At 34.4% G+C, this 22,977-nt stretch overlaps 1 protein-coding gene across 2 annotated transcripts in view; it reads right to left on the bottom strand.

Annotated features, from left to right (window-relative positions):
* WDPCP (WD repeat containing planar cell polarity effector) overlaps positions 1-22,977 on the bottom strand; it is a 264,905-nt gene that overhangs the window by 42,441 nt on the left and 199,487 nt on the right. For both annotated transcript variants that reach the window (XM_012639221.1, XM_012639219.1), the window contains one exon: positions 10,051-10,213. In XM_012639221.1, the coding sequence (XP_012494675.1) occupies positions 10,051-10,213 (163 nt within the window). The remainder of the gene's footprint in view (positions 1-10,050; positions 10,214-22,977) is intronic.

The raw sequence follows: 22,977 nt of genomic DNA on the forward strand, positions 1-22,977 counted from the left end.
ATCCCAAGAATGGAAAGACAAGCACCACATGTACTCACCATCAAATTGGTATTAACTGATCAACACATAAGTGCACATATAAGAATTACATCTATTGGATGTTGGGCAGGGGGGAGGGGAAGGAGGGAGGAGGGTATGGGTATATGCATACACAAAGAGTGCAATGCGCACCACCAGAATGATGGACATATTTGAAACTCAACTTGGGGGGGGCAAGGGCAACATACATAACCTAAACATCTGTACCCCCATAATATGCTGAAATAAAAAAAAAAATAGACCAGATTAAGCTGAAGAGAAGATGGGACTATCCTTTTTGTTCTTCAACTCACATTGTCTTTCTCATATTATCAGCTTTCTTAAACATAGCTACAGAGCCAGTGAAAACCTGTAAACATCTTTAGGTTGCCGAATTGCTGACACCCTTTCATTTTAATGTTTTAAAGAGGTTAAGATTGTTTTCTTTGGAAATATGTTTAAAATTGGCCAGTTTTAGTCATATACCGAGGGTTAGAAAATGGTCTCCCTTGAGAGTTCCAAATTTTTATAGGCAGCAAACATAAAACACCTGGTGGGCATAATATGAACTTAACCAGTTTTATCTAATATACATTAAAGCTACCTTAAGAGCCCAACACAGTGGAAATGCTTAAAATAGTCTACATTTATTTCAGTTTAAGATGCAGAAATGGACTTCATAGACATATGCCATATGTTCTCCTCTCATGCCAAGTTAACAAGAATTAAAAGACTTAGATGAATAAACAAGGTCAACTTAGGCTGAGCCAAATTAGACAACGGAATAATTGTCAGATTTTCTGTTGGCAAGGACAGTTTGTTTTGAGCCAATCTTCATGAATTATAGGCTGTAATTTTTTTTTCCTGGTAAGTCTACTGCCAGCATTCTGTTTATAATTTCTTTGTTTTGTAAACACTGAAAATTTTCATCAGTTATATTGTTTATAGGCACACACCAGGATTCTGAATAGATGGGTATTTTTTTGTTCCAACTTAAAGGAAAACTGCTTAGATATGAAGCAAATAAAATCAAGCCAAAATTTAACAACTTTTAACAGGATAGATTTCACTTGGAATTTCTTAGGTATGAATTCAGATTTAATAAATAGCAGGAAACTAACCAGTACTTCAATTAATTTGTAACATTAAATATCAAAGTAGATAAATTTGCTGCAAATACAAGGCTTATTTGCTCTACAGTACATAATCTTAGACCTTGAAAGGGATAATATAATATAAATGAGAAAATTGAGTCAGCCAGAGAAGTTGACTTATTTGAAATACAAAACTAGTTTGGGGCAGTACCAAATCTAAAGCTAATTATTTTTAGTTTAATTCTAGCATCATTTATTTTAATTATACACTGCCCTTCTTACCCTGTATGGTTTTTTTCCCTTCTAAACTGTTATTTCTTGGAGTTGTGTAATTCTTTTTTAGTTGTCAGGTCAAAAATATGAAAAAAAAACCCAACCATATGAATAGTCTTAGCCAGGGCCAAAAGATGAAAACCAACCATTTGAATACTAGTCTTGATGACATTAAAAATATAAAATATAAAAGTATGACGTCTCAGTCAATTCACATAATGGTGATTGTTTAAAAAAACTCATTTATACCTTAGATGTTGTAACTGCTTTAATTTAGAAGCTCCTAATTCTTTTGTATATCTAAAATGCCTACTTTACCCACTAGAAAATCCGTTTCCTTGCCTTTTCGAATTTCTAGAGGCTGCCTGCATTCTTGAGCTCATGGCCTGCTTCCTCCATTTTCAAAGCCAGCAATGGAAGGTTGAGTCCTTCTCATATTGCATCACTCTGACACTGACTCTTCTCCTCCCTCTTCCACATTGAAGGATTACCTTAGGCCTATCTGGGTAATCCAGGATAATATTCCTATTTTAAAGCCATATGATTAGCAACCTTAATTCCATCTGCTACTTTAATGCCCCTTTGTCATGTGATTTAACATATTCAAAAATTCTAGAGATTAGAACATGGACATCTTTGGGGAGACCATTATTCTGTCTGCTATACACTCTAATATCCTACAAGGGCTTCTCACTGCAATTAGAATGAAGACCTAATTGCTTGGTCTACAGAGGTCCTAAATAATTTATCATCTTCTGCCTGCTTTTACACTATAGCTATACTGGCTCTATGTTACACAAACCCCTCAAACTTGTTTCTTCCCTAAGTCCTTTGCATGTGTGGTTTCCTTTCCCTGGAATGCTCTGTCACCTCACCGCATCTCTAGATAGATAACTCCATGTCACTCAGATCTTAACTCAAATATACCTTATGAGTGAAGATTTCCCTGATCGCCCATTCATTGTATTTTTTCCTAGTGTTTACCATTAATTGAAAGATTTTTACTTACATATTTTTGCTTGGTCTTATCTATATCATTCTTCTTTACAACACACCTGAGTGAGAACTCCAAGACAGCAGTGGGCCTGGTACAAATATATTGCTTACCTACTATGTGCCAATTATGTACCAGCCATTATGGTATAGTTTGGGGAAATTATAATGTCTAAGACAGTCATGGTGGTTCCTGCCTTTGTGGAGCTTTTGGGTTAACGAGGAAGCAGATATTAATCTAATGACATGAGAGAATAAAATTACAAATGTGACAGTATTAGAAGGCTTTAGAGGGTGTTTTAATATCTGGTAGGAGTAGTTCTGCCTCATGGTTTTTCTTTTTTGGTGTTTTTCTGGATATTTTTGTATGCTTGTTTTTCCGCATGAACTTTAATATTAACTTGTCTAATTCCACAAAAAGTTTGTTAGTATTTTTATTTGGATTGCATTAGATTTATAAATTAATTTAGGGAGAATTAACATCTTTATTATGTTTAGTCATCCTATCCAAAACGAGGGCATATCTTTCTATTTGCTGACGATTTTCATGTCTTTTAGTGTGTTTTAAAGTTTCCCTCATGTAGATTTTGCACATTTAAGTTTATTCCTAAGTATTTAATTTTCTTCACTGATATTGTAAATGGGGTTTTCTCTCCCATTATGTTCTCTGACTCTGTGGTTCCCCAAGCCCCCGGATTTTGGATGGGTACCGGTCCGTGGTCTGTTAGGAAATGGGCTGCACAGCAGGACGTGAGCAGCAGGCAAGTGAGCAAAGCTTCATCTGTATTTATAACTGCTCCCCATCACTCGCATCACTGTCTGAGCTCCACCTCCTGTCAGATCAGCTGCGGCATTAGATTCTACATTATGATGAGTTGTATAATTATTTCATTATATATTACAATGTAATAATAATAGAAATAAAGTGCACAAGAAATGTAATGTGCTTGAATCATCCTGAAACCAGCACTGCCCACCGCCCCATCTGTGGAAAAATTGTCTTTCATGAAACTGGTCTCTAGTGCCAAAAAAGTTGGGGACCACTCCTCTAACTGGTTATTGCGTGTATATATGCAAGATGTTGATTTCTGTGTGTCAATTTTATATTCTCTACCTTACTGTATTTTTTAACTATTTGATTTAGTTTTATCATTGATTCTCTAGGACTTATCAATTACATTGTCATATCATTGCAAGTAGAGATGGTTTTATTTCCTTACCAATTCTTATGCCTCTAGTTCAGGGATCAATAAAATTTTTCTGCAAAGGGCCAGATAGTAAATATTTTAGGCTTTGTAGGCCATATGATCTGTCTCAACTACTAAACCATAGATAATAATTTAGAAAATGGGCATGGCTATATTCCAATAAAACTGTATTTACATAAACAGGTAGGAGATTAGATTTTGTCTGGGGACCATTATTTGTTAACCCTTGCTCTATCTGATTTATCCAATTATATTGGCTAATATTAATATTGCTAGTACAGTGTTGAAAAGTAGCAGAGATAGTGGGCATCCTTGCCTTGTTTCTGATCTTAGTGGAAATGTCCCCAGTTTTCCATTAATTAAGATACTGGCATTAGGGCTAAGTTATATATATTTTCTTATGTTAAGAAAATATCCCTCAATTCCTATTGAGTGTTTTCATCAGGAGTGGGATTTAGATTTTGTCAGAGGCTTTTTCATCATCTATAGAGGTAACCATATGATTTTTTTAACTGTTGATCTATTAATATGGTGTATAATATTAGTGGATTTGGTAACATTAAGACAACTTTCCCAGGGTAGATCCAGGTGTTGATTTTGTTTGCTGATATTTTATTTAATAATTTTATATTGGTATTCATGAATGATATTGGTTTGTAATATTTCTATACTGTGGAAAGTTTTTATTTTCAATGCTTTGGAAGGATTTGTAGAGCATTGGGAATATCTGATCTTTGACAGTTTTGTAGAATTCTGTTACTTAATGTCTGGGCCTGTTGCTCTTTCCCACAGTAGTTCCTTAATTTATTTCTTTTATGGAAATTGGTGTGCTTCAGATTTCTAAATTCAATGGTGGACACTTTTGGCAATTTGTATTTATCTAGGACATTATTTTTTTCTAGGTTTTCAAATTTATTTGCATAGAAATCTGCAAAGTACTCTCAATATATTTAAGAAAACTCTCCTATTTAAATGGGTAATTTCTCCTTCTGCCATTTCTTACTTTGCATATTTGTGTTTTCTCTCTTTTCTTGATCAAATTGATCTTTTTTGTTAATTTTTTCAAAAACATCTGGATTGGCTATCTTAGGTCCTCAGTTTTTTTTGTCTTCTACCTAAGGTGTCAGTAATCTGTGACCTGTGGGCTGGTTGTCTGTTTTTGTAAATAAAGTTTTATCGGACCACAGCCATGTCCATTCATTTGTGTATTGTCTGCGGCTGCTTCTTTGCCACAACAAGAATGGAATAGTTGGAACAGCAGAGAACGTATGGTCCACAGCCTAATATATTTACACTGTAGCCATTTAGGAAAAAGATTGGCAATCCCCGCTCTGCCTCATTAATTTTTGCTTTTATTTTTATTTATTTATTTTGGTTTAGTTTCTTGTTTTTAAAATTTTCAAGTTGGATTTAGTTCATTTATTTTATTCTTTCATTTTTCTCTGATAAAAGTGTTTATTGCTATCAGTTTTCCTCTAGTCATTACTTTGAATACATCTCATAGATTCTAATACATAGTGTTTTCATTATAATTACTTTTTATAAATTTTATGTTGTATTTCCTCTTTCAACCAAGAGTTATTTAATAGAAAAATTTAAAATTTCTAGGGGGAACGGCATTTTGGTTCTTATCAAAAATTTCTAGTTGTATTACATTGCGATTGGAAAGTGTCCTGTTTAATGGAACTTAATGATATCTTTTGGCAATTAGCATATCATTTTTCTGTGACTATTCCATGAATTCTTGGGAAGAAAATTTATCTTGTATTATCAGGGTATAGAGTTTAATAAATATCCATAATATTTACATTATTGGTTATGTTGTTGAGGTATTCTTTCTCCTTATTTTATGCCCACTTGATCTATTTTGTAAAAAGAATAGTGAGTTCAAATCTCCAACAATTAGTGTTCCTTGCATCTCTTGTAGATTTTCCTTCATAAAAGTGATTTTTGTCTTATTTGGTGCATAAATATTCTTAAGTGTTATATCTGTGTTATAAATTTTGCATTAAAAAAGGTATTTCTTGGCCAGACAAAGCAGCTCACACCTATAATCCTAGCACTTTGGAAGGTTAAGGTGGGAGGATAGTTTGAGACTAGGAGTTTGAGACCAGCTTGAGCAATATAGTGAGACTTCATCTCTTCCAAAAAAAAAAAATTAGCTGGGCACGTGGTGCATACCTATAGTCTCAGCTACTTGGGAGGCTGAGGCAGGAAGATGATCACTTGAGCTCAGGAGTTTGAAAAGCTATATGCACTGCACTCTAGCCCAGGTGACAGAGCAAAACTCTGTCTCCAAAAAAAAAATTCTGTCTTTGTCATATTTTATGCTTTTGGGCTTGAATCCTGTTCTCTCTGCAATCAGGATTGTTACTGTTGGTTTCTTATTATTTTCATTTGCCTGGAATACTTTTTTTCCATCCCTTTATTCTCGGCCTTCCCGAATCATTTTATTTTATATGTATCTCTTATATATAATATGTAGCTGAATCTTGCTTTGTGAGCACATTGAAGAAACTTTTTCTTTTAATAGGTAAGGTAAGTCCACTTACATTAATTGATATGACTGATATGCTTGGTTTCAATGCTGTCCTAATATTTATAATTATGTGAATTTTGTTATATTTGCTATGTTTCTCTCTGAGAGGTATGTGTTTTTCCTTTGCTCTAATTTGTTTTACAAAATGGTAATTAGAAAGGTTTGTGGTTTTGGTCTAATGGTTACCTTTGTACTTACATCTTTTCTAATGCACTTAGTTAACTCTTCTTAGTTAACCTTTTATTATCTGGTGTATCAGTGTTTTTAGCATCTTTTAACTCCTGCTTAATTGCCTATACAACAATCACTGAGCTTATTCTACTAATCTCTTTCACTTTCTGTTCTCCCATTTTTTTAGCTGTATTATTCCTACTTAATCACAACATACAGTATTTTATATGAGTCTTTCACCCCCACCTCCATTTTCATCTACGTTTATCTGTATTAAAACACTCACAGTCCTTTTGCTGATGCGTTCTCAGTCATCTCATGGTTGGATGAAGCTCTTCCTTTAGTACATTCCTCAAGAAGGACTCATGGGTACAGAATTTCCTGTATAGAAAAAAAGGTGTTTTTTTTTTTTTGTCTTGATATTTGAAGGAGAGCTTGGATGACTTTAAAATTCTTGTTTCACACTTTGAGTCATTGAGTTTTTAAAAATTGTAGTTCTGGTTTTGGCTGGCATTTTATTTTTGAAAAGTCTGATGTTAGTTTAATTCTTTTGCTTTTGTAAGTTATTTGATCTTTTTACCAGAAGGCCTTAAAGATTTTTAAAATTAATCATTGAAATGTGTAAGAGTTTAGTTGGGATATGTCTTGGAGCCAATTGTTCTGATAGAATTTTTCTCAGACATTCAGCGTGCCCTTTCAGAAAAAAAAAAAGTACTTGAATCTACATACTGCAACATTTTCTTGGATTTCAATTTTAAATATTAATTCTGTTACCTTGTTTTACTTTTCTTCTGTTACCTTGTCTTACTTTTCTTCTTCAAGGAATCCAGTTACACAAATGCTGTTGCTGCTTTGCCTTATCTCCCATTTCATTACTTTTTCTTTGACTTTTTTCTTCTATATCTCATTTCATTCTCTTGTTTTTTGCCATTTTCAATGCCTTTTATTAAATTTTAGTTTGAGTTTATACTCATTTGGTTACCTTGTAATTTAGTTTTCATTTCTGAGGTAATATTGTCTCTTTCATTTCTTGGGTTCAATGAACTTTCTTGATTTCTTCCTGTTTTTTCTTCCCTTCCTCTCCTTTCTTCCATTCTCCTTTCCTGTCCATTTCTCTTTTTCTTTTTTGTCTTTCTAATTCAGGGTGAGTCTCCATATTTAATTCTGCTTGGAGTGTTGTTGCAGTTTTCTTCTACTTCACGATTTTTGAGGTGAGAGTTTTCCTTAGTTGATGTGTGGTTTTCTCATTTGGGTACCTTGTAATTGTTTCCTTCTATTTCTTCGAAGTAACTCTGTATGGAACTGTTCATCTTTTTCCTGTTTATTTTTGTGGTAGTAGGGTATGTTTTTTGAAATCCCAGTTCAGTGGAGCCCTCAGTATAGCAAAGTCTAGGCACTTTTTGGTGTAAGGACATATAGATCAATGGAACAGAATGGAAAATCCACGAATAAACCCTTAATGCTAGTGGTCAGTTGATTTTTGATGAAGGTGCTAAGGCAATTCAGTGCGGGAAAGGATATTTGGTTATCTATCAGCTGGTGAGTGGATAAACAAAATGTGGTATATATCCATGCAATAAGATACTATTCAGCAGTTAAAAGGAAATAAACTACAGGTTACACCATAAGCCTGTGTGACATAATGCTAAGTGAAAGAAGCCTGACACAAATGACAACATATCATATGACTTAATTTATATGAATTTTCCAGCTTGCATGATTTATTAAAAAAATAAAACCTGTAAAGCAGAGCAATGGTTGCTTCAGGCTAGGGTGGGAGAGTCAAAATTGAGCAAAAGGAAACTATTTGGAGTTCTAAAACTAAACTGTGATAACTAAATTTACCAAACATCATTGACTTGGATACTTACAATGGGTGAATTTTAGGGTACATGTAAGTTATGCCTGAGTAAAATCGTTTTTAAAGAAGTAAATAAAGAAGTAGGACTTCAAGGTAGCTGTAGATAATAGCGGTTGCCTATGTTCCTGCCTACCAATACTTTGCCTATAAATAGAACATAATAAAGGGAATAAATAGAACTATGTGATAACCATGCTCTCACCATGACTTGAAGACAGAGAACGTCCAAACTTTGAAACAATTGCAAATAAAATGGAAACAATGCCAAATCCCAATGTATGATCTGTTCTCTCTGGCTCTCGGTATTTCCGTAGATCAGAGCATGGACTACAATGAAGGTGCTTGCAGGAGTCCCCAACCTTTTTGGCACCAGGCGGTGATGCAAGCGATGAAGAAGGGCTGTAAATACAGATGAAGCTTTACTGGCTCACCCACCACTCACGTCCTGCTCCTGGCCCGCCTCCTGTTCCTAAGTTTCATGGAAGACAGTTTTTCCACAGGCGGGGTAGGGGGTGGGGTACAGGAGTGGGGCGCAGCAGAGCTCTGCTGCTGCATCCCTAACGGGCTGAGGACCGGGCCAGGGGTTGGGGACCACAGCTTTAAAGTACCATGCCATTTGAAGAGGCAGTTTTCAAAATGATTACCTGGGGGGGTGGGAAAGGGGGCGTGATGAGTGGGTGATACAAGGCAAAAAGAGAGGGGTACCTTTTGCCAATTGAGTGTGAAAGACGAAAGAAGCATAAAGGGGAGGAATACTTAGAGTGTGCGGTCCCCATCTCCGGACTGCAGACCGGTACCGGTGGGTGGCCTGTTAGGGACCAGGCTGCAGAGCTCCGCAGTCCCCGTCAATGGAAAAATTGTCTTCCATGAAACCAGTCCTGGTGCCATAAAGGTTGGGGATCACTGCTTAGAATCCAAATGGAGTTATACAACCCCATCAGGAGGTTGTGGAGAGCTTAGTTAGACCATCTTTAGTTCTCTCATTTCCAGGATCTGTCTGTTAAATTTTGGCTAGTTTGCCATTCTATCACGTGCTCTAATCAGGAAAGAAGAACTGTAGCTTTCCCCGTTCATTTCCTGTCAAGTTTGTCACCTTTACTGACAATGGGTTTGCTACTTTTTCTTGACAATGCTGCTGCTGGCTAGGGTTTTTCCATGCTTACCTCCATATCAAGTCAGCATTCGTTTTCAAAGCCAGTCCCACCCTAATAGAACTAGGTTAGGGGTAGGGAGGAGGATGGGAGCAACTTCAGGCAAGAAAATCACAGACTAAAAAGTCTGTATAGCTTGCAAAGCCTAAAATATTTGCTATCTGACCTTTTACACAATAAGCTTGCTGACCCTTGCTTGAGAGCATTATTATCATCTTAACATAATTATCACTGTAAATAACACTATTACTTTGTCTTATATTTTAAATTTCATATTTGTTCTTCATCTTCTCAATAACTTCACATGGCAAGCTGGATATTTAAGTTATTTATCAGAGTTCAAAAGCTAATGGTAATATTACTTTAAAGAAGTATGATCATATAAGCTATAATTCAAACAATGTATTCTAAAATTTAATACTTATTCAAGGTAATCTAACAATCCTAGAATTTAACAACAGAATAAAAATAGAATTAAATATGTTATAGTAATTTCATTTTGTCCTAGAATAACATTCATTCTGACAAGATTGTTTTTATATTTACTTCTGACTCCATTATGCCTGCTCTTGAATGACTAAACTACTGCCAAGTCTTAGTCATGAGAAAATGCACATTTTTTTCTCTTGACATTTTGAAATATACTTACTTAGCTATTAGTTTGCCATTTGAACAGGTAATATTTAAATTGTTCAACACTAAATACTTTATGGAGCAATTTCTTCAGTTCAACATTTCTTACCTGTTGGAAGAGCCATTCAGTATTCTTTGTTGAATAATATGTCCGTGGGTTGAACTAAAGGGAGGAAAGTTGTCTGGAAATGAGTCTTCCCCTTGAGGTGCTAAAGATAAACCATCAAAAGCTTCATTTAGCATATCACCTCTGTCCAAGGGCCCCAGGAATTCTGTTGAAAAATGATTAATATATGAGTGAAATACAAATACAATTTCTACTAACTCCCTCATAAGTAAGACTGTACAACTTTCACATGTCCCAATGGAACTTTTTTCTTTATTTTGTCAATTTAGTATGTAGCACACAACGGAAATCTTGTAGTCCAAGTCCCCTGTGACTTAGCAGAAAAATGAATGTTTTCAAGTTCAGATTTTGAAAAATTCATTTTTACCTTGCCTACTCATAGTGTTTTAATCAACATTTTATTAATCAAATATTCTTTTGTTAGTCAATTAACAGAATGTTATCTTGGAATATTGTAAGAAGTGATTATTTTAATCTTTCCAATGTAGCACACAATTTGAAAAGGAAAGGAAAATATCTTTTCCAATATTTGATTTCAATTAGCATTTTAAAGTATATAGGGAGATGTATAGAGAAATATTGGCAACTTTGACAGGGCATTGTTTAAAAAATTATTTGAAACATAATGAAGTGAAAAAACATATTTGTTATAAGAAACATAAATCTTATTAAAAACCAAAAATTTTGTAGGACCACTGTGTGGGTGCGTATTTTTAAAAACTTTCAACTGTGACAAAAAAACACGTAATTTTTACCATCTTCATAATTTTAAGTATACAATTCAGTAGTATTAACTATATTCACATTGTTGTACAACAGATTTCTAGAACTGTTTCATCTTGCAAAATTGAAACTGTACCCATTAAACAACAATTCCATATTTCCCCTCCCTCCAGCCCTTGATAACCACCATTTTATTTTCTGTTTATGAGAATCTGATCACTTTAGATACTTTGTATAAGTGGTATCATACAGTATTTGTGTTTTGGGGACTGGCTTATTTCACTTAGCATAATATCTTCAGGTTTATCCATGTCGTAATATATGAGAGGATTTCTTCCTTTTTAAGGCTGAACAATATTCCATTGTATGTATATACAACATTTTGTTTATTCATCTGTCTGTGGACATTAGTGTTGCTTCCACTTCCTGGATATTGTGAATGCTGCTATGAACATGGATGTGCAAATATCTCTTTGAGACCCTGCTTTCAGTTCTTTTGGATATGTACTCAGAAATGGGATTCGCAGATTATATAGTAGTTCTATTTTTAATTTTTTGAGGAAACACTATACCGTTTTCATTGTGGTTGCACCATTTTACTGTCCCACTAACAGTGTGCAAGGATTCTAATTTCTCCACATCTTCGACATTTGTTATTTTCTATTTTTTGAAAATAGCCATCCTAATGGGTGTGAGGCGGTATTTTGTAGTTTTAATTTGCATTTCCCTAATGATTAGTGATGTTGAGCATATTTTCATATGCTTGTTGGTCATTTGTATATCTTCATTGGAGAAATATGGATTCAGGTCTTTTGCCCATTTTAATTAGGTTATTTGTTTTTTGTCATATGAGCTCTTTACATAGTGTAGATATTAACCCTTTGTCAGATATACGATTTGCAATTTTCTGTCATTCCATAGGTCGTATTTTTACTTTACTGGCACTTTATTGTGCCCTTTAATGCACAGAAGTTTTTAAGTTTGCCAAAGTTTCATTTATAATCCCATTTGTCTATTTTTGCTTTTGTTGCCTGTGCTTTTGTGTCATATCCAATAAATCGTAGTCATATCCATCTTTGTGATGCTTTTCTCCTATGTTTTCTTCTATGAGTTTTATACTTTTGGGTCTTATGTTTAGGTCTTTAATTCATTTTGAGTTAATTTTTGCACATAATGTTAAGATAAGGGTGGAGCTTACTCTTTTGCATATGGATATCCAGTTTTCCCAACACAATTTGTTAAAGATACAGTTCTTTCTCCATTGAGTCTTCTTGACACTCTAGCCAATAATTATTTGTATAATTGAGGATTTATTTCTGGGCTCTCAATCCTGTTCTTTTCCATTGGTGTGTATGTCTCTGTTTATGCCAGTGCTGCACTGTTTTGATTGCAGTACCTTTGTAATATGTTTTGGAATCGGGTTGTGTAAGACCTCTAACTTAGTTCTTTTTCAAGATTGTTTTGGCTATTCACTGTCCCTTTAGATTCCCTGTGAATTTTAGGATGGATTTTTCTATTTTTGCAAAGATGCCATTGGGATTTTGATAGGGATTAAATTGAATCTGTAGATTGCCTTGGCAATATTGACATCTTAACAATATTAAGTCTTCCAGTCCATGAATGTGGGATGCTTTTCCATTTATTTGTGTCGTAAATTTCTTTCAGCAGTGTTTCTTATCTTTCACGGTATAAGTCTTTCACCTCCTTGGTTTATTCCTATTTTATTCTTTTTGATGCTATTGTAAATGGGATTGTTTCCTTAATTTCCTTTTCAGATTGCTCATTGTTAGTGTGTAGAAATGCAACTGACTTTTATGTGTTGATATGTGTCCTGCAACTTTGCTGATTGTTAGGGCTCCGAAAACAGTACTCCAAAATGAAGGCCTCAGAAGCAAAAGTTTTTCTCTGACCTCCTGTCCTCCTGCCTCTCAGTCCCATTCTTCCCTGAGGCTAGCCATAGAAACTAGAATCCTTTGTCCTCAAGGCAAGTCATAAAAGCCAGAATACCCTTTCCCAAAAGCCAGCCATAAAACCTAAAATTATTCTGTGTAAAAACTGCCCATAAAGAAATTATCTGACCTACTTTGTTTGACTGTAGATCATAAGACCCCATTCCAGAGAGGGCCCTGCCCCATACCCAGAAAGAAGGAATGCACGCTCAGAGAGGCCGAGAAGAATTGAGACAGATAAGCCTTGCTAGGTTTCCCCAATCAATTAAACCATTTTTTTCCAGTCATATTTTTACATAGCTGTTCATACTTTGTTAAACCTAAGCATAAAAATGGACAGTTTCCCCCGTACCTTTGAGTCTTCATTCTGAAGCCTCCTGTGTACACATATTAAATAAAATTTCATGCCTTTTCTCCTATTAATCAATCTGTTTCATGTCACTGATTTTTCAGCAAACTTTTAGGGGGCCAAGAGCCTAGGTCCCTAAACTGACTTCATTTATTCTAACATTTTTTTCAGCAGGAACTTTAAGGTTTTCTACATATAAAATTATGTCATCTGCAAACAGAGATAATTTTACTTCCTTTCTGATTTGGTTGCCTTTTATGTCTCTTGCATAATTGTTCTGAGTAGGACATTCCAGTACTATGTTAAATAGAAGTGGCAAGAGCAGGCATCTTTGTCTCATTCCTGATCCTAGAGGAGAGAGTTTCAGTTTTTCACCATTGAGTATATTAGCAGTGGTCTTTTCATATATAGTCTTCATTATGTTGAGGTAGTTTCCTTATATACTAGTTTGTTGAGTTTGTTTTTTTAATCATGAAACAATGTCAAATTTTGTCAAATGCTTTTCTGTGTATCAATAGAGATGATTATGTAGTTCTTGTCTTTCATTCTATTAATGTGGTATATTACATTGATTTTCATATGTTGAACCATCCTTGCATTCCAGGAATAAATCCTACTTGATTATGATCTATAATTCTTCTACTGTGCTGCTGAATTTGGTTTGCTAGTATTTTATTAAGAAATTTTGCATCATCATTTATCAGGAATGTTGGTCTGTAGTTTTTCTGTGTCTGGCTTTGTCGTTAGGGTAATGCTGGCCTTACTGAATGAGTTCGGGATATTCCTTCCTTTTCAATTTTTGGGAAGAGTTTGAGGAGGATTGGTGTTAATTCTTCTTTAAATGTTTGGTAAATTTTTCCAGCAAAGCCATCAGGTCCTGGGCTTTTCCTTGTGTGATGTTTCGGTTATTGATTGAATCAACAACCTTAATAGCTGTAGGTCTGTTCAGATTTTCTATTTCTTCATGATCTAGCCTTGGTGGATTATATGTTTATAAGATTTTATCCATTTATGTAAGTTTTCCAGTTTGTTAGCATATAATTGTTTATAGTATTTTCTTATAACCCTCTTTATTTATATGGTATCAGTTTTTATGTTCCCTCTTTCATTTCTGATGTTAGTTATTTGAGTCTTTTTCTTAATCTAGCTAATGGTTTGTCAATTTTGTTGATATTTTTGGAAAACAACCTCTTAAATTTTGTTGATTTTTTTTTTCCTATTGTTTTTCAATTCTCTATTTCATTTATTTCTGCCCCAATATTTATTATTTTCTTCCTTTTGCTAGCTTTGAGTTTAGTTCTTCTTTTACTAGTTTCTGAAGGTGTAAAGTTAGGTTGTTGATGTGAGATCTTTCTTCTTTATTAATGTCAGCACTTACAGCCTTAAACTTCTGAGTACTATTTTTGCTACATTTCACAAGTTTAGGTATGTTGTTGTGTTTTCACTTTTATTTGTCTCAAAAGAGGTTCTAATTTCCTTTGTGATTTCTTTTTTGACCCATTGGTTAAGAATGTGTTGCTTAATTTTCCTATATTTGTGGATTTTTGAGCTTTCCTTCTGTTGATTTCTAGTGTCATTCCATTGTAGTCAGAAGGGATATTTTCTATAATTTCAATCTTTTAAAATCTGTTAAGACTTGTTTCGTGGCCTTCATGTGGTCTATGCTGGAGATGTTCCATGTGCACTTGATAAGAATGTGTATTTTGTAGTTGTTGGGTGATTGTTCTGTGTATGTCTGTCATGTCTAATCTGTCTATAGTACTGTTGAAGTCCTCTATTTCTTCATTGATCTTTTGTCTTGTGGTTCTATCCACTATTGAAAGTGAGCTGTTGAATTTTCCTACTATTGTTGTATTGCTTTCCTTCAATTCTGTTAGTGTTTGCTTATATTTAAGAGCTCTGATGTTTGAATAAATATTTATAATTACTATATCTTCCTGGTGAATTGACCCTATAGTTATTATATAGTACCCTTCTTAGTCTCTTATGACAGTTTTTGACTTAAAGTCTGTTTTGCCTGACACTAACACAGGTACCTCTGCTCTCTTGTGGTTACCATTGCATGGAATATCTTTTTTCATCCTTCACTTTTGTATTATATGTGTTGTCAGATCTAAAGTGCTTGTATACAGTATATCATTGGAGTCTGTTTTTTAAATCCATTTTGCCAATATGTCTTTTCACTGAGGAGTTCAATTGTATACATTTATTGTAATTACTCATATGGAAGGATTTACTATTGACATTTTGTTACTAGTTTCCTGTATATCTTGTGGCTTTTGGGTCCCTCATTTCTTCTCTTACTGTCTTCCTTTGTGTTTTATTGATTTTTGTAGTGACATACGATATTCCCTTCTCATTTACTTTTGTGTGCATTGTATAGATATTTTCTTTGTGGTTACCATTGCAATTACAGAAAGTATCTTAAAGTTATAACAGCATTTTGGACTGATAACAAGTTAACTTCAATTGGATACAAAACTACTCCTTTATAACTCTGTACCCCTTTATGTTATTGCTGTCATAAATTACATCTTTATATCTTGTATAACCATTAACATAGATTTAGTTTGTGTGTGTGTGTGCTTTATTCTTTTAGAGTCTATACAAGAATTAAAAGTGGATTTATGCCCCAGAATTACAATAATATAGGATTCTATATTTGTTTATATGTTTACTGGAGAACTTTATGCTTTCATATGTCTTTGTGTTGCTGTCTAGCATCCTTTTGTTTCAATTTGAAGGACTCTCTTTAAAGTAGGGCAGGTCTAGTGGCATTGAGTAAACAGCTTTTGTTTATCTGGAAAGATCTTAATTTCTTCATTTTTGAAGGACAGTTATGCCAGAGAGAGTATTCTTGGTTGACAGCTTTTTCTTTCATTGCTATAACATCCCTTTCCTTTTGGCCTACACATTTTATACTGAGAAATCTGATGATAACTTTATTAGGCTCACTTGTATATGATGTGTTGTTTTTCTCTTGTGACTTTCAAGATTGTCTCTGACTGTCAGCAGTTTGATTATGTGTCTTGGTTTCTTGGTGTAGGTCTCTTTAGGTTTATCGTAAGTTGGAGTTCATTGAGCTTCTTGAATTTGTATGTCCATTTTTTTTCTCAGACTTAGGAAGTTTGTGGTCATTCCTTTTTCAATAAGTTCTTTGTCCCATTCTCTCTCTCTCCTCCTTTTAAGACTCCTTTATGCATATACTGTACTGCTTGACGGTGTGCCATAAATCTCTTAGGTTCTATTAACTGTCTTCATTTATTTCTTTTTACTCCTCAGACTACATAATTTGAAATATGCTATCTTTAAGTTCGTTGATTTTTCTGTTGCTTAAGTCTGCTGTTGAACCCCCCTAATGAATTTTTTAGTTTAATTATATTTTTTAAGCTTATAATTTGTTTTTCAAAAAATAGTTTCTTTTTGTTAATAGTCTTATTTTGTTCATGCATTGTCTCTCCGATTTTGTGTAGTTCTCTGTGTTCTCTTTTAGGTCTTTGAGCATCGTTAAGACAGTTATTGTAAATTATTTGTCAGGCAGCTTATAGATCTATATTTCTTTATGGTCAGTTTCAGGAGCTTAATTTTATTCCTTTGATCAGGCCATGGTTCCCTGTTTCTTTGTATGCCTTGTGGTCTTTTGTTGAGATTTGGGCATTTGAAGAAACAGCCACTTTTCTCAGTCTTTATATAATGATTTTGTTTAGGGGAAGACTTTTACCAATCAGCCTGGATAGAGGTTCTGGAACCTCTAAGACTTTTTCTGGGGATGCATCTTCTTTGAGGTTGTGCATTCCCTTTTAATATATCTGGGTGCTTTTGACTGTCTTATTTTCCTGTATCATCTCAGGAGTTTTCTGTTTCTGATGTATTCTTATGCCCTTAATCTCTTGCTTCCCCTGGAGCCTGTCTGCAGAACTGCAGTGTCTTTGTTGTTCCAGTGTGCTAATGTACTCACCTCTGTTTTCAGTCTTCTCCAATCTTGTACCCAAACTATGCCACTGCTATTCTTATCAGTGCCCCAAGCCACGCAAGACAGATACCAGTCCCTCAGGCAGCCCCCAGACAAGCTAGAGTGCTTGAATTAAATTTCACTCTATTTCTTCTGTCCTAAGGGAGGAGCTAGGCAAGCAAAATGCAATTAACTCTCCTCCCTTCCAAGCATCATCCCTATTCCTGTTTTTATACTTGCCTGAGTATTATAGCCACTTAACTAATTTCTAGATTTATCACAACTTTCTGTAATAAATTCTGCTTGGATATGTTAGTACTATTTTAAGGATGAAAAATGTAGCATCAGCATACTTATTTTCCAGAATACCATTACATGGGCCAATTGTTTTCTTTGCTATTCATAAAACAAAAACGATAATGTATGAATCTTTACCAGTAAATGGAGTTTTCAGATGGTTTCATTTTCAAATGTGAAAATTAGGTTTGATTGTTCATTTATAAAAGCAAACATTTATTGAAGGTCTGCTCTGTGCAGATCGCTCTACTGATTGGGGTATATAAAGATGAAGAAGATGTAATCCCTGTCCTCAATGAGCTTATAGTTTGATAGCAGGGCAGGGAGAGGAGGGAAGAAGAAATAAAAAATAGTAATAACACAGCAGTAGAGAAGAAAAGTTATTGGAAGATACAAAGGGACTTATTTTTGCTACTTTATACATGTAAATATGCCTAAATTGTGTTTTATTGAGGATAAAATGAAGGTAAAATCCACAGTAGCAGCAATTTAATGTGGTTGTAATTTTGGGAAATGTCACCAGAAGAAAAGAGTTACGGAAAAGAATAATTTGTGTTAACTATTTTAAATTTGGTAGTCTTAGGTTATAGCTATAATTTTGTGGTTTTATTTACAAAATATAATATTGAGCTTACTGAATTCCAGGAAAGGTGCTGGACATTACTAGTATTTTGGTGCCATACTAAACAAAGTTTAATGTATTAAACTACAAAGAAGCAGAATTTTGGTGGGAGTAGGATACAGAGTTGATTATAACCTGAGTGACCTATTACCTTTTAGTCAACTTTGTGTTCAGTTGGTGAATAGGGGAAGGATTTGGGCTGAAAGATACTGACTTGGGAAAATTTAAGTGCTTGCTAGAAAGCATGAATTACCTAGAATTTTGCTTTGTTTTCCTAGAACAAAGATTTTTAAACTGGTAGTCCATGTACCAAATTAATTTTACGGATGTTTGAACTACAGCATTTAACAATTATTTTGAATTATTTTAGAACACTTAGAAATTTGGAGATTTAACATAAAAAGCCAGAGGTCTGGCTTCTTTTTGAAAAGTCAGAAGATTTGGCAGTATTTGGCCTCTATTTCCTAAGAGCAGCAATCTCCTAAACCATAATGGCTATTTCCCACTTTAGTGGGGTAGGCACACTCCACTGCATCCCAGTCCCCATCAAACCCTGTTATTTACTTGGCACCAAGGCCGAGTATCTGTTCCACTTATCATCAGGCTTATATGCCTAGAAGCATTTGAGTTTGCTCTACAACAAGGTCATCAAACTACAGCCCATGGGCCAAACAGAGCCCTGTATCTGGTTTTGTATGATTCACAATCTAAGAACAGTTTTTACATTTTCAAATGGTTGGAAAAAATCAAAAGAAAACATCTTTTAGATGTGAAAATTATATGAAATTCAAAATTGCCATCTCCAAATAAAGTTTTATTGGAACACAGTCACACTGTTTTTTTTTTTTTCTTTTTCACATATTGTCTAAGGCTGCTTTTGTGTTACAGTGTCAAGAGTTGAGTAGCTGAGACAGAGACTATAAGACTTGCAAAGCCTAAAATATTTTCTGTCTGGTCCTTTACAAAATGTACTGAGCCCTGCCCTAGAACAAAAGGGAAAAGCTCTCCCTATCCCTTTTTCTTTAATCTTTTTCCTTTTCTTGTCTCTTGAACTACTTTTTTGCTATCTTATCTTATATATATGCTCCTTCAGACTCAGGATATAATTGCCTTATCAAATTCCATTCCACAGAAAAAAAGGGAAACAGTGAAAAACTTAGGAGAACAGGATTTTGATCTTCATTTTTAACTATCTGTGATCTTGGACAAGTCATTTAATCTCTCTGAGCTTCTATTTCCTCATTTGTTCAACAAAAGCACTAAATTAGATCATCTCTAAAATATTTCTTACTTCGAATTCCATGAAGTAGACTAAAAAGAAAGAAGAGATAAGCTGAGTGAATAAAAATGTAAAGGACAAAGACTAAAGAATGATTGGGAGATTCCTGGTTGCTAGGTAGGTAGGATAGAATAATAATTGCCACCTTTATTCAGTTAGGTCATTTACATATATTATCTCTAATTCTCATAATGACCCTGTAAGGTAGGTATCATTACCCCATTTGCAGATACAGAAACTGAGGGTCAAAGAGGTTAATTGGCTTGCTCTAAACCAATATCTATTAAGTGGCAAAAGAATCAAGGTTCATACCTGAAACATCTGGCGCAAAGCTAGTGCTGTTCCATTTCAACAAATCGCCTGAGTCAAAAGAAGAGAAGTGAACTAAGAGAACTTACTGCTGTTACTATTTGTCTTCTAAAATAAATGGCAGTATTTCTCTGGTGATCTTATACATTATTCTTTAAGTCTATCTATTCATTTGTTGGCTTTATTCATTCAAAGGAGGTATCCTTTCCAGTCTAAAATCTCCAAAGAATTTTCAAGGTAAAACACATTTCAAGATGTGCAGTCACATGGAAGAATGAAAATCTTTTATAATATTGTTTGTTAAACTGACAGCTCTACTTAAGAGAAACCATTAAAATATTTACAAAGTAGCAGCTGTTCTTGTAAAAAAATACAGCTTTTTGGAGGTATAAAAATAAACAAGTTGATAAGTACAAGATAAGCCATTTGACGACTTCTTTGTGTATATTGCACAAGATATGGAAAATTCTGATATTTACAGAGCAATTATACTATAAAGCCTTTTAAGTTAAAAGGACATAGGCCCAGTAAGAACTGAACTGTTTACAAGAATTTTTCATATTGATCTTTTAAACGATTTAGGGAGCCCCCAAACATAATCCTTTAAGAAATGTTAGGTTTTTGGTGTTTTAAAAAAAAGCTTTGTTCTTAGAGGATAGTTATATGAATGAATCTCTGTTGAACTCACTTGAGTTCTATATTATACTAGAATTTCAGCCAGAGTGCTTATGAAAACAATTACAATGGGAAATAGACCAAGAAAGCAAACCTAATATATGTCAACAAAAATGTTAAAAGGAACTGAACATTTACATTTTATGCCTTTATCTACTAATTTGACATTTTATATATAAGCTTAGTGATTTTTGTCTTTTTAAAAAGTAAACATTAATGAAAAGTCTGCATTTTTGGGTAATTTTTATTAGTTTTCTCATAAGAGAGCATTGATGTATTACTTTTACAACCCAAGATTATTTATGAGGAAAGGAAAAAATATATGAAGATGGCTCTTGGCAAAATCTTTATAGTTACATGGAAGAGTAATACTGGTAACAACATAAGCTTGCTAGTTTATTTAATGACTTCTATTTACTGGTAAGAGCACTAGACTGAAAAGGAATATCATATTTCTGTTCAGGATAAGCATGCTGCTGAAGCCTCTGAAAAACTTCTATTTTCTTGCCATCAGTACTCAAATTGAGTTATTGGCACCAGTTCCGCAAAGTGTCTCGACACACATTATTAATGGGAGGCAAAATGGTTGGCAAAGGAAGAATTGGTGCTTTATGTCTAGCTTTTGGGGGAGCTTTGAGTTGTTCATTTGTTGGAGGTAGATGAACTTCACAGTATTTCCCAGGCTTGTTCAGTTTGAATCAGAAGTTGAAGAAACAGTTGATTCCAATTGTTGTTCTATATTTGATTCGTCGAATCTAACCAATGTCAAAATCACACTTTCCTCATCATCTATTTCCTCCTCAGAGAAATTCTTATTGCTGCTTTCATAATTTGAATCTCTCATTTTCAGCAACACCTAGGGGAAGGCAAAGCCGACAATGTTCAGGACATGTGCAGGTTTTTTTCTTTTTTTTTTTCAGATGACCCTGCGGTGTGCCAGCTGGCCTGAGAGACAGAGCATCCAGGGCCAATTTACTTCTTTTAATCTCAAAAGCAGATATTTTAACCAGTCTATTTTAGCATCACTATGTAGGAAAAGAAATCTTACTAAACAAGATCAGATTTCAATTTCCATTGCTTGTCCCAGGTCAGAAAATGTTGTGAATATCAAGAATCACTACCTCATTTTATTTCAGTGGTAATCAGTTGGTTTTCTACAATTGAAATGTAGTGGTAAGATACCAGTTATCCTATAATTCCAGCACTTTGGGATGCTGAGGTGGGAGGATTGCTTGAGCCTAAGAGTTTGAGACCAACCTGGGCAACGTAGCAAGGCCTTGTTGCTACAAAAATCAAACTTAGCCTGATGTGGTGGCATGCACCTGTAGTCCCAGTTACTTGAAGCCTGAGGCAGGAGGATCTCAAGAGCCCAGGAGTTTGAGGTTACAGTGAACTAAAATCGTGACACTCACTCTAGCTTGGACGACAGGGTGAGACCCTGACTCTAAAACAACAACAACAAAAAAACAAACAACCCCCCCAAACTAGTTATTACTGTTTGTTTCTATATATTCCCTCAAAAATGTATGATAATTTTATAGTTAAAGGTGATAGGTTTAGGAAATACGTAAAGTTGAAATCTTGATTAAATGACTTAATAGTCTTTAAATTTCAAGGATATTTTTACTCTTTTTTTTCTTTTTCTTTTTTTTTCTTGAGACAGAGTCTTGCTCTGTTGCCCAGGCTAGAGTGCCGTGGCGTCAGGCTAGCTCACAGCAATCTCAAACTCCCGGGCTCAAGTGATCCTCCTGCCTCAGCCTCCCAAGTAGCTGGGACTACAGGCATGCGCCACCATGCCCAGCTAATTTTTTCTATGTATTTTTAGTTGTCCAATTAATTTCTTTCTATTTTTAGTAGAGACGGGGTCTCGCTCTTGCTCAGGCTCGTCTCGAACTCCTGAGCTCTAACAATCTGCCCGCCTTGGCCTCCCAGAGTGCTAGGATTATAGGCATGAGCCATCACGCCGGGCCTTACTCTTATTTTTGAGTTAATATTTAACTTTATTTTCATTTAAGGACTTTGCATTTATCCTTTAAACTTTAACTCAACCAGGAAGAATTTTTTTCCTTTATAAAGAATTTTAATAGGTTTAGGGGGTACAAGTTGAATCCTGTTACATAGATAATTCTTGATCCTTCACCCAGAATTTTTTTTTAAATAGTAGAGGAGTAAAAGGCTAACGGCCTTTTATTCAGAATTTCATAAGTGCAAATTTACAAGCTATTAAACTGTACATAGGTGATATGATAATTACTGATAATTATCTGAAATTTATTCTAGTCTGTGTGATCTTGAGCAGGTCACTTAATATCTGAGATTGTTGGTAATGGTGTTTAGATATAGACACCTTATATACTGTTGATTGTATATTGTTAGTATATCAATTTACAGTTTACCCTTGAACAACATGAGTTTGAAATGCATGGGTCCACTTATACGTGAATTTTTACCAATCAACATATTGAAATTTTTTGTGCAGATTTGTGACAATTTGAAAAAACTCAAATGAACCACATAATGTAGAAATTTCTAAGAAATTAAGAAAAAGTTGGGTATGTCATGAATACATAAAATTTATGTAGATATAGATACTAGTCTGTCTTATTTACCAGCATGAAATATACATAAAACTATGATAAAAAGTTAAAACTTTTCAAAACTTATGTAAACAGAGACCGTACATGGCACCATTCGCAGTTAGAAATGTAAACAAATGTAAAGATGCAGTATTAAACCTTTTTTTTTTTTTTTTTT

The sequence above is a fragment of the Propithecus coquereli genome, unplaced genomic scaffold (genome assembly GCF_000956105.1).
Source record: "Propithecus coquereli isolate 6110/MARCELLA unplaced genomic scaffold, Pcoq_1.0 Scaffold138, whole genome shotgun sequence".
NCBI lineage: Eukaryota > Metazoa > Chordata > Mammalia > Primates > Indriidae > Propithecus > Propithecus coquereli.